The sequence below is a fragment of the Balaenoptera ricei genome, chromosome 7 (genome assembly GCF_028023285.1).
Source record: "Balaenoptera ricei isolate mBalRic1 chromosome 7, mBalRic1.hap2, whole genome shotgun sequence".
NCBI classification, from domain to species: domain Eukaryota; kingdom Metazoa; phylum Chordata; class Mammalia; order Artiodactyla; family Balaenopteridae; genus Balaenoptera; species Balaenoptera ricei.
Genome location: NC_082645.1, coordinates 77,922,257 through 77,934,880, shown reverse-complemented (window position 1 = coordinate 77,934,880; position 12,624 = coordinate 77,922,257). Strand labels below are relative to the sequence as shown.

Below are 12,624 nucleotides of genomic sequence, written 5' to 3'. Positions count from 1 at the left end.
AATATATGTGTTTAACAGACTTTTTAAAAAGGATAATTAAAAGGGATTTGGTTCCAGATGTTGACAAAATTTCCTGAACGATTTCTTGTCTATAACTGAAGGTAAAAATTTTAAAACATTGAAAACAGTTAACATCTATCATGCATTTTAGCAAAAAGCTGGGTTAGGAAAATAAACATTAAAATAAAAACTGTCACTAACCTTTAATGTAATTAAGTGACTAATTTAATTAATTTAATAATTATTTAGTAATATTTGCTAAATATGGTTAATAGTTAAAATGGTGGATTGTTAAGTGGAAAACTATCTGCGTTTTTCATTTGCTGTTGGATAGCTTTACACTGTTGGCAGAAAGTCTGTTCCAACTCAGAAGGCAGTTGGAGAAATTAGAGGAGCAATCTACCAAAATGACATATGAAGGGGATCCCATCCCACTGCAAAGAGCACATCTGCTAGAAAGAGTCACCTTCTTGATCTACACCCTTTTTAAGAAGTAAGTCAACACTTTGCTATACACCTGAAACCAAAACAACATTGTACATCAACTATACTTCAATTTAAAAAAAAAAAAGGAGTAAGTCAAATGTTATCCATTTAAATGCCTCCTGGGAGCCTCAGTCCTGTGGAGTTGGGAGGACACCCTGGCTGGGCTTTTGGTGTTCAGGTGAAGGAGTGGGAGGGAAGTGTTAAACAGTGAGCCTCAGGGTGCAGTGAATAAAGCTCCAGGCAGTTCCAGAAACATTTCTACTCTTCACTATTTATTCATCAACACTTCTCCCACCACCTAACTCGGTTTCTCATGAGCCACCACATCACCCACCCAAAGTTCATTTTTCATCTTTTAGAAGAGACGATTTCAAGGATTTCTTCTCAAGTACATATCCAAGAAATGAAGGGTGAAGAACATGTTTATGTGTATAAGCTCATGTAAAGGAAAAAAAAAATACTAGTATGTACCAGAAATCCTAATGTCTAGCTCAAAAATGGCATGAAATTAACTTTCTACTTGATGTTTAGTATGATAAAAATAGACTGGGGCTTTTATTCTTGACCCAATTATAACAATTAAGAATTCTTTACTGTTGTTACTTAGGGACAATCTTTAGGTATTTCCCATCTCCTGGTATTTATTTATGAGAAGTCTTGGAAAGATTTGAGCTTAACAAGGGTTTGAATGTCTTCTAAGTGTAGAAAGTTTGGATTTTATAAGAGGACAGCATCCTGTTACTCTGTGGTTTTCAGCCTGTCAGTGTTTCCAGTGTTTTCAAATGACGTGCTTTATTTCCTTTGAACGCAGCTCGTTTGTGGTTGAACGACAGCCATGCATGCCAACCCACCCTCAGAGGCCGATGGTACTCAAAACTCTCATTCAGTTTACTGTAAAGCTAAGGTAGGCAGAACGCATTCTCTCATTTCGTATTTATGATGCCATAGCCACTGTGTGATTAAGGCTAGTTTCTCTCATTGTGCCTTTCATTCAACTATTCTTTACTGAGCACCTCCTGCATGCCCAGCACTCAGCTATGGTAAATACCCACAGAAATGTTAAGGTGAGAGCCCTGCTTGTAAAGAGTAGAACAATGAAGATGAGGACATGAGAATTATTAGCGTGAAAGTATGAAATCACAATATCGGACAACATGGGATTAATTGCTCAAAAGGCTGGCTTGAGAGAAAACTGGGGAGCCTGGAGAATGCCTTGTGGTCACTGAGGAAGGACCTTGAGGGAAGAGCAGGGGTGTGGGAGAGTGAGACTATAGAAATAATGACTTCCTGGGTCTGTTTTGTAAGCATGGGGAGCAGGGAGAGAGAGAATTGAGTAGATAGATTGGAGACAGATTAAGGAAGGGTTTGAATATCCTATCCAGGAAATATAGTGGAACATTCTTCACCTGTGATCACCCAGCAACTAGCTTATTGGATTGTCCATGAAAAATCTCAACACCACGATTTTCAGTACATCCTTATTATGTACCTGATTTAAAGAGAAATGATTATGTTGTTGCCGCTTTATCTGTGTATCTGATCCTTTTCATTTGCATGAGCAAACTAAAGCATACAGCTTTCCCTAATGACACTCTTAAAATAATGAGTTTGGCTTCAGACTTTCAAAGATTTTCATCATGCCTCAATCTCTGAGTCCCAAAGCTTTGCATTTCTAATCGCTAGGTCACCTCTGGAAAGCTGAAATTCCAGACTAGTACTAGAGGTGGTGATGCCATGATAGATGGTGATTTAGGATCCCATGATGGCATCCCTGATCACAGATCACTATTGGAACTCCATTTTAAGTTTAGTGTAGTTTCATTTTATCGAGATATAATTGACATACAACACTGTATAAGTTTAAGCATAATGACTTGACATACATAAGTTGCAAAATGATTACTACAATAAGTTTAGTTGACATCTATCACCTAGGAACTTCATTTTTAAAAGGAAGGCATTTGTCTTTCGTTTGCATTTCAGAGACCCTTCTTGAAATTCTTAATCATTTCCTTTGTGTGAATTTGCACCAAGACTTTAAGAAACAAAAACAAAAGGCAGAGACCAGGTTCCTTTTTAAAATTTTATGATTTTCAGAAGGTGTTCCTTCCTCATCCCCACATCTCTATATAGCCCAGAAAATTGTAACACTAAAAGGAAATAGGATAGAAGGGTGGTATATATGCTACTTTTCCTTGAGACACCCCCATAGATGATATGTTCAGTCTAAGATGTTCTGTGGGACGAAGGGGAAGATGAGTAGGGACTGCTCAGCAAAGGATTCTGAGTGGAAGAGGTCCCTGAATGGCGTGGTGTTTGAACTGATTGCCAGAGGCATAGACCATTAGTCCCTGGCTTAGGTGTTCTGCCTTCCTCTTCCATCTAACTGTTCGGTCCCCATCCTTCTTCTCTGTACACTGTTCTCCACTGTCTTGATAGATGATTCTTTACTTAGTATTCAAGATTTTCCCTAAAACCCCTCTCTACCATAGCATTCCATCCTCCTGTTTCAAAGGAAGGGGGTGACATGGGACTCTCTTTTGTCATCAGCATCCTACAGTGAATGAGATCCTTCCTGAAATAGGATAGAGAGGAATGCAGAGGGGAAAAACATCTTGTCTTACTTCATATGACCTCCTCACCCCTCACTACCAACAGCTGTACAATTATTATATCCCAAGCCCTGAAACCAATCCTGGCAGGATTTTTAAGGAAACTTTGCTACATTATTTTTGTTTTGTTTGGGCTGTCTGTTATCTATGATTGTATTTCTCTAATGCCATTCAGTTGCTTATTACCATTCTCTATATTCCAGCTCTTTGGCTAGACTTCTTCCTTTGATGTATAGCCATGTCTACTCTGCTCCTTCCCTAATCTTCACTATGCCAGTTTCCCAGTGCCTGGGGCTGTACTGGTCTATATGAGGAGTTCAATACATGCTGAGTGAATGAACAAGGTTTGGGATGAGTGCATAAATGAATGAGTGAGTGACTGACTGAATGAACGTCTCTGAAATTGAACTGAACCTGAAGAGAGGGTATGTCAGAGGGTACAGCTCGGAAGAGTTGGGAAAAGCTAAGGAGTGAAGGAGGGCTGAACAAGAAGGAATTAAAGGAATTGTTATTCTGACCTTTGATCATTTGTTTGTTTGAAGTTAGGTCTTTTTTAGTTATGAACATTTTTGCTGTTACTTAAATATAGTATCTTTAAAGACTGCAAATGCATTTGAAGTGGAATTTTCCTTATTCTACCAGAGTCCTACTCTTTCTCAGTATTTTACCATAAGACCGTTATCAAAACATTTAGTCTTACTAAGCTTACAATTTTTTTATAATATGAGAATAAAATGGAGCCACATTAATAGACTTGCAAAATTTTTTTTTTATACATTTAACCCAAATTTGGGCTTTAGGCAAAATATATAGCTATTTTTCTGACCTAGCCAATGTGTTATCCAACACACATCAACTGAAGCAATATGGAAACACTTTCCAAGTATGTATTATATTAAGTGGCTTATGTCAATATTAGTAACATGGCAAAGTAAAGAGGAATTGGACATTTTAAAAACACACTAACATATGACTGGAAATAATGTGAGTTTGATTTATATGTATTTGCTGTAAATATATTTAAATCTTTAAAAATAAAAAGGCTTTAGCCATTAAAATTTTTATCTTTAATTCTTTATGTGTCTTTCCAGACTACTGATAAAATTACCAGAACTAAACTATCAGGTAAAGGTGAAAGCATCAATTGACAAGTAAGTTTCTAATCTCATTTTGAAGCATGAAAATGTAAGACTTTTAAAAAAGAACTGTCCTTATTTTATAGAATAATTTAAAACTTTTAAATTTACTTCTCTAACATTACATATCAATGTACTTCAAATATTTGACTTTGAAGTTCAAACGTTTAACAGAACTCCGAGGAAGACTTACTTTAAAAATTTTACTATAAAGACTTGAAATGAAATTTTATATACTATCCTCTAAAGTGTCATAGAAAAATTGTTATTAGATCTATTAAATAACTCATTTTAAAGAATCTTCTTGGTTTTACAGGAATGTTTCAACTCTAAGGTAAGACATTTACTTTAGAATTTTTGGCTGTTCTCATAAATATATTTTACCTGAGACCATGTAAATAGCCAAGATTTTCTCTCTAGCAATCGAAGATTTGTGCTTTGTGGAACTCACGTCAAAGCCATGTCCATTGAAGAATCTTCCAGTGGGAGTCTCTCTGTAGAATTTCGGCATTTGGTGAGTCTGGCAGTAAAATTACACAAGCTTTTTTCCCCCTCCAAATTAGACACATTTAAGCTAATAGGCCTTATAATTTAATGTGTTTTGTTCTTTAGTGTTTCTTATGCGAATTAAGGGCCATACTGAGAAATAAAACATGCCATCATTGAAGAATTTTAACTGGTAAAAAGAACACTGAACCTTAACTCTGAAGGTGTGAGTTCTTAACAATGGTGATGTTGTACCTAAGTGTATGTCTTAATTAGTTAAAATATTTTGGTAATAATTACAGAGATAATCTGTCTTACAGTTGATAGGCATTCCTGGTTTCATTTTTTAAATCTCCCAAATGATACCAGTAATGACATGTCTGGCTAAAGGCTCTTTCATTTTAGGAGGATTAGCCTGAGGAAATATGATGTTTCTGGGTGTGAGTTGCACAGTTTGCCTTGGCATTTCTAGAAAGCTTCTGACCCAGCCTCATCCTGTTACTTCTTGCTTCTACCACTTCCTCTTAACCTAGAGTTCTCTTCCTGCTTTCTTTCTAATTCTTTGCATAGTTCTTAGATTCCCAAAGACCCTGCTGCTTGTCTTGCCAAAAATGTTGCTCATCTGGTTTATCAGCATTTGGGAGGTACCTCACCTGAATGTTGGGGCACCACTGAAGCAGTCTCTAAAGGTCTACTTCCTAAAAGATAAAATTTATGGTAACAGAAAGATATCTGCATACATAAATTTATGCTGGTTTTCATTTTTTATTTTGTTTTTGTTTGGTCTTCAGTACTGAAGAGTACATTTCTTTGTAACTGAATCCCTCTATATGACACTGCTAAATCAATAAAATGTAATGAGGAGTGATGACATATACATCCTTATAACTAGAACTCTTTTTGCTTAAGTTCAATTCCTATTTTCAAGGAACTTTCAATAATGGCCAATGTTTGCTAATAAGTGAAGCGGTAAGAGGCCCTTCTGTCTCCCAAAAGAGTCACTTGGAAAAGGAAGGACAAGGAACAAACCAAAAAGTGATGGGTCTCTATTCCAGCAGAGATAATACATAAAATAACAAAACCTTAGTTTTCATGGTGCTTTTCGAGTTGCTAAGCATTTTCACGTATATTATCTTTTACATAATACTTTAATCACTTTTTAATACAAAAGTAAATATAGAAAATCAGAGAAAAAATTAAAAACCACCTATGATCCCAACACCTTGACATTACATACTTATTTTTACATTTTCATTCATATATAGATATTCTTTTTGTTAAGTGGGATCAGATTGTACACAGTAATTTGTTTTCTGTCCTTTTTTTTTTCCCATTAAGTAATCTGTGTCATGAACAGTTTTGTGTCTCCTGCTCTCATGGCATTTAGTAGCTCACTGTGCCATGTGGCACGCTGCCCCATTGTCTATTTCCCCAGGCCTGTGTGTTAGACTTGATTTTGTAGGCTTTGAGAATCATCACAGCTGAGCTCAGATGATACTTGTCAGGTACAAAGGAGTGCTGAATAGACTCTAAAACATCCCAGCATGATGTCCTCTTTCCAAAATGTGACTGAAAAACACAGTCTTATGCCAGCTTGCTCCCTTATCTCAACCAAAGTTTCTAAAGTGGCATACCTTGAGATGAAACAGGAAGCTCCTTTCTGTTGAATCCGGGCAGCTATGTCACATCAGGTTTCAGTGAGTTAGAAAACATCTCAGTTACTGTTCTAGAAGTCAAAATTATGGGCCAAGAAAACCCCAACTTGATATTTAGCTGATAATGCTTCTCCATCTAAACACTGTTGTTTTCTTTTACAAAGCAACCAAAGGAAATGAAGTCTAGTGCTGGAAACAAAGGAAATGAGGTAGGAAATATTTTCTCCAAAAGAATCTTTCTAGGAAATAATCCTATAATAGCTTATTTTTACAAAGCTCTTAAACTGCCCTTTATATTTTTATATAAAGTCAAATTTATGTTTCTCTAATTATACATGTAAAGCTCAATAAATTGCAGACAGTATAAGAAATTTTGTTACTAAAATAGAAAATGCATATAACACCCTCCTAAGAAAATGACTATTAATATTTTGGTTCACATCATTCTAGACTTTTATCTTTTATCTAGACTTTTATACTTTGAAAGTATATATACACATTGTTTCATAACCTGCTTTTTTTATCACATAGCAATGTGAGATGAACAGCTTTCCATAAACTTAAATACTCTTGGAGAACATGATTTAAAGTGGTTGCATTATATTGCTATAATTTCTTTAGTCAGTCCATTATTATAAAATATCTTAAAATCACTCATTTTCCAAGATAAGAGGTAAGTCTTGAACATCATGACACAGTATGTGAAAATCAGAAGTGAAAAACAGTTCTATTACTTTATGGTATCAATTACCTTGCTCTTATATTAAAGCTGGCATTTCACTGGATGAATCGATTAAAAGAACAAACTGGTGCAGCCCAAGTGTTCTAGTTTGAGTCAATAAATAATAGAGTGGTCAAATCCTGGATTGGAAGCGGATTTGGGAATCAGCTATTTAGTTGACCTAGATAACTAAGGCATATGTTTATGCCCTACATATTTGGAATTAGAAAACCTGGGTTTGAGTCCATTCTGACAGTGACCAAAACTGTGATCCTTGGCAAATGATCTGATGGAAAAATATTGCATTTTTTTTCCTCTAAGAGATCAGAGTAGTAATTCCCAGTGCTCCCTGCTCAGAGAAACTGCATACGTAAGACCACCTGCATGATGCAGTTATAAAGCAATGAGGCTTGTTTCTAGTATGGTTGGTATGGATCCAATCTCCTGGCTTTATAGTCACAGGCTCCTATGCGAAATCCCTTTGAATTATTTGGAAGAAAAAAAGCACTTTATAAATCCAGCCTTCAACTGCAGTCAATCTAGCCCACTCCACAAAGCCACAAAGATCCATCACAACAGGTTTTATGCTCTACATTTTCCCTTCCAAGAATTCTTCATTCCCTTAATCGTATCTTAAAGATCTTTTGCCAAATATCACAGCCTCACCGAGGATGAGCTAAGCTTTCCTCCCAGGGTAGAACCTTGGCTTAGGGCAGAGCAGCAGACAGGTTTCTCAGCCCAGATATCACAGGAGCAAAGCTTTTGAATTTAAGGATATTCTAGTGAACCAAACAAGTAGGAGTTATTCTTCTCACCTTATAGAAATCCATACAGGTTTTCCAAACTTCCTAGATGGAACATTAGCTCATTATAAATAAAAGTCCATTTCATGATTATCCCTGGAATTTTGGCCAGAGTTGCAAACAGTATTTCATGCAGTGACCTCCCTGAATAGTATTTACTAAGTCTGAATAGACTGAGCACAATGCTTCTAAACTCTTCTTAAGGAAAACAAATCAAATGGGAATAAATCTAAATCCCTGAACTCTTTAGTACCTTGTCATCTTTGTGAATGTAAAATCAAAATCTTTACTTGGATTTCTCTGGAGACAGAAATCTAAGTAAATCATCTTCTACTGTAGAAAAACAATGTCTCATTAACACTGCCTACTTATCTCTCTTTGAATTTATTTCCTCTCATTTTCTGATTAATAACAAAATCATATGGTTATACCAGGATGATTTTATTTCTTCCTTTTCTTTTTTTTCCAAGTTTGCTGGTGCTGGATAATTTTATTTTAAGCTATTCTTTGAGCTCCCCCTGTTGACAGAATTTTAATATGACTCCTAGGTACATTTAAAACAAACCATAGACTTGAATGCTATTTTACGTGCCACAGGAACAATTGAGAAGTCACACAATACATGAAGTGGACTCAGAAAGAGGAGCCTGGGGAATCAGGGGCTTGGCTAGGCAGTAGGGGTGACGAAAGGAAAGTCAGGAAAGAGTGGGGGAAGATCTGATGATAAAATGGGCTTCATAAATTAATGGGGCCAGGGATTGAAGTAACCAAACTTTAGGGAGAACAGGAAGCTAGGACGTTATAACCTCATTTTCGAATTTCAAACCGTAGCTGTCGCTTATCGCTTATCTGTGAGCACCTGAAGCAGGAGTTCACAGCCTGATAAGAACTTATTTGAAATCCTCGTGTGGCATTTACTATATATCAGGCACTGTCTAAGAGCTTCACTGGCATTGATTTATGTAGCTCTTGCAAAAGGCTATGAAGTAGATACCGTTAGTGTCATACTTATTTTGGCTAGGGAAACTGAGGCACAGAGTGGTGGAGCTAAGATGATTCAAACCATAGCAGTCTGGCTCCCATGTCCATGCTCTTGGCCGCTGTGCTGTGCTCCCTCCGTAGTCATGAAACTTTCCCTTGGAGAGGCTGCCCTGGTTGGCCCTCCTCTTTGACCCCTGCTGCCCCTTTATCTCATCCCAGCCCGCCACTTGCTGAGATTCCTATAAGGGAGATCTTTGCAGGTTCGCAAACAGCCTCTCATCCTTTCCTGTCTGTTCCAGCTGCTGCTGTCGTTGTCCTCACTTTACCCACCTGCTCAGAAATCACACAGCTACCTCGCACCGGAATCCTTACGAAGGGTAGAAGGAATTTAAAATAATGCTTCCTGAGAAAACGTTGACTTCTCCCTTATCTCCTGCGTGCATCGGTGCAGTGGTGGAAATAGCACTGCCCACGGCTCTGCCTCTTACAGGCAGCTGACCTTGTGCTAGCTATTTTTTTTTTAATTTATTTATTTATTTTTGGCTGTGTTGGGTCTTCGTTTCTGTGCGAGGGCTTTCTCTAGTTGCAGCAAGCGGGGGCTACTCTTCATCGCGGTGCGCGGGCCTCTCACTATTGCAGCCTCTCTTGTTGCGGAGCACAGGCTCCAGACACGCAGGCTCAGTAGTTGTGGCTCACGAGCCTAGTTGCTCCGTAGCATGTGGGATCTTCCCAGACCAGGGCTCGAGCCCGTGTCCCCTGCATTAGCAGCCAGATTCTCAACCACTGCGCCACCAGGGAAGCCGTGCTAGCTATTTTACCTCACCAACTCCTTAACTATAAAATGGTTTCATGTTAACCTGCGCTTCATAGGGTTGTTGTGAGGACCACACGAGATGGCGTGTGTGAGAGTGAATTGCCATGTACTGTGCGGATGTCTGCCGTGGGCTTCCTGATCAGCCTTCCAGGCTGCCCCCTCTATAAAGAGCAGGTGGGGAAATGGCTCTAAAGGTGGTACCTGGCCTAGGATAAACCACTGATCCTTATCCTTCCTCCTCTGCCCACCTGCCAGGTGCTCTGCTGGAAACATTCCCTTCCAAGGGCCAGTGAGCATGGCTTTCTGGCTCCAGGTCCATGAAACCTCAGACCACCCCATATATAGGCCCCTTTTATAGGATTGCACGTCTACCTGCTGCCTGCCCCATCACCACACCCCACAGCTTTGGGTCCCTCAGTTCTACGTTTGTGGTTGTGAGAGCTTAGACTGAATACTCATTAAATGATCACGGACACACCATGACAGTTTCCCCAAGATTGCCAATCCAAACCTCCTTAGAATTGCAGCACCCCGTGTCTGTTTGACTCTGAGATTAGCCAGGAAGAGGGGACCTGTCAGGATGTGCATGGGCTCCTGGCTGTAGCATTGGGTGAAGGGAGGACGTTGACGTTGCCCCTAGACTCATGCTGTCCCCAGAAGGCCAGGGAGAACAATGGCGCCACCTCCTTGGTTGGGGCTTGGTGAAGGGTGGAGCTCTGGGTCCCCCACCCCTGTTTCAATCCATCAGCTCTATTTTAAGTATTTTACAGATTGGGACCCAGGTGGGAAATTTACTTTTAAGAATATGCTCCAGGGTTAAAAAAGATTTGAAAACCATTGCACTAGTCAATCTCTGCAGTTCCTTTGACTGAGATTCTGTAATCCTCAGAAGTGCAACAGAGGGTAGGGTCCTTTTTTTCAAAATGAATTTGATTTTGAGAATTTGCTTTGAAATGAGGAATCTGTAGACATGCTATCTACAGATTCCCAGGAAGCAACCTTTCCCAGAGGTCCTTAGAGCCAGCTAGAGAGTGATTGTTGAAGTGCAGAAATTGTTTGAACAGGGAGGCTGGAATTGCAGTGTCTCAAGTTTGCTCTGTCAGTAGGCTTTAACTGATAAATGACAGTTTTAGTCACAGACTGAGATGCTAAGTAATTTTGTTTATGTGGTGGAAAATCATGAAGCGCAAAGAAGCTATTAGTAAAGCCTGGGTGATCTGAGTTTTGTTTAACAAAATAGCCAGACAGATGTTCTTTCAAGGTTCAGTGTTCTCAAACACAGAGCCACCACTCACACTCCAACTAGCTTGAGCATTTTCACAGGAAGTTGATTTCCTTCTGAACTAGTTTAAGTAGTTGCAATGCTTTCTTAAGACAAACGTTGGTACAAGAATAACACTAAAAACGTAGACTTTTTCTGCAACACCCTCCATACAATCCCCTTATACTATGGGCTGAGAATTTGTTGTCGCTTTACATTCGTTTCCTATGATTCTGTGATTAAGGTCTGTCTCTCATGTGACTGTACCATTATTTCCCCTCTTATTGTTTCCCAGCATCTAGGCCAGTGGTCTCCACATGATAGGGACTCAACAAATACTCATTAAGCAAATGGATTATTGCAGTTGTTTTCTATTCCACATAGTTTTCCATGTGCTGCATTATCATAGAGTATGGCTTGTTAAGAGACGAGCAAGATAAACAATAAGGTTCTACTGTATAGCATAGGAAACTGTATTCAATATCTTGTTATAAACCATAATGGAAAAGAATATGAAAGAGAATATGTATATATATATATTACTGAATCACTTTGCTGTACACCAGAAACTAACACAACATTGTAAATTAACTGTACTTCAATTAAAAAAATACCAAAAAATAAAAAAAGACGAGCAAGAAATTTAGATGAAAATCATCCTTATCCCAGTCATATTTTCATAACAGAGGTTGTCTTTCAAGTTAAAATCCAAAAGCCATAACCACTTGTTAACATATTCTAGGTTTTCAGGGTGTGCTATTAGACACTGAGCAGAGGTAACATAAAAGAGTATGGTGACATCTATACCTACCTTTCATCAGTTTGTGTATTTTTTTTCCAGGTGGAGCCCTGGTCAGGTTGTTCAGCCAGTTTTCCAGTTTCTTAGCAAATTATCCAGTGGGTACAATACAGTCAATCCAGTTATAATATCAATGTCATACAATATAAATATCATAAATATGGATATTTTAAATCTCTAACCATCTCAGATGGTTAAAATGGCTTTTAATACAGACATTAATGGTACATCTTATCTATGATATTTTGCCAATGTGTAAGGAATGGACCCTGGGAATGTGAGATTGAATAGTGTCTCTGGCTTGGACTGCACTGATAAAATAATAAAGACTGTGACTGATGGCCATTCAAGCTTTGAAAATTAATGACACTCTCTTCTGTCAGAACTGCTCGTCTCCAGTCATGTGTATTGGCCGTCATCTTCCTTGTCGGATTTCATTCTAAATGTGCCTCACAGTTGCATCAGGGGTTTTAAGTAAACATTAGAAATTAGTTTGAATCACTGAGAAAACCTCTCACCATCTACATTACAGTTCAATAAAGTAATATTTAAAGTACAAAATCTTTTTCCAAAGTTAATGGACAACACTGTGTGTCATTGCTCTGCCTGTGGAGTCCTGCCATTTACACAGCGAGCACACAACTGCCATAACCCAAAGATCTGAGGGAATTCTCCATAATGAATTATCTTATCATATATATATGTACACATTTAATCATATAAATTAAACTATAGAGGCTAGACTGGGGGAGGGATAAGCACTCAAAAGGCTCCCTTTGGCTGCCCTCCAGCTGTGGCCCTCACTACGGAGAAAGATGTCTGGGAAGTCAAGGCTATGTGCTCACCCAGAGCCTAGGGCTGCAGAATTCC

At 38.4% G+C, this 12,624-nt stretch overlaps 1 protein-coding gene across 3 annotated transcripts in view; it reads left to right on the top strand.

The window, feature by feature from the left end:
- Positions 1–12,624, top strand: part of STAT4 (signal transducer and activator of transcription 4) — a 92,458-nt gene that overhangs the window by 63,700 nt on the left and 16,134 nt on the right. For all 3 annotated transcript variants that reach the window (XM_059928384.1, XM_059928382.1, XM_059928383.1), the window contains exons 9-14: positions 335–493; positions 1,298–1,390; positions 4,190–4,249; positions 4,551–4,568; positions 4,655–4,748; positions 6,540–6,584. In XM_059928384.1, coding sequence (XP_059784367.1) covers positions 335–493; positions 1,298–1,390; positions 4,190–4,249; positions 4,551–4,568; positions 4,655–4,748; positions 6,540–6,584 — 469 coding nt within the window. The remainder of the gene's footprint in view (positions 1–334; positions 494–1,297; positions 1,391–4,189; positions 4,250–4,550; positions 4,569–4,654; positions 4,749–6,539; positions 6,585–12,624) is intronic.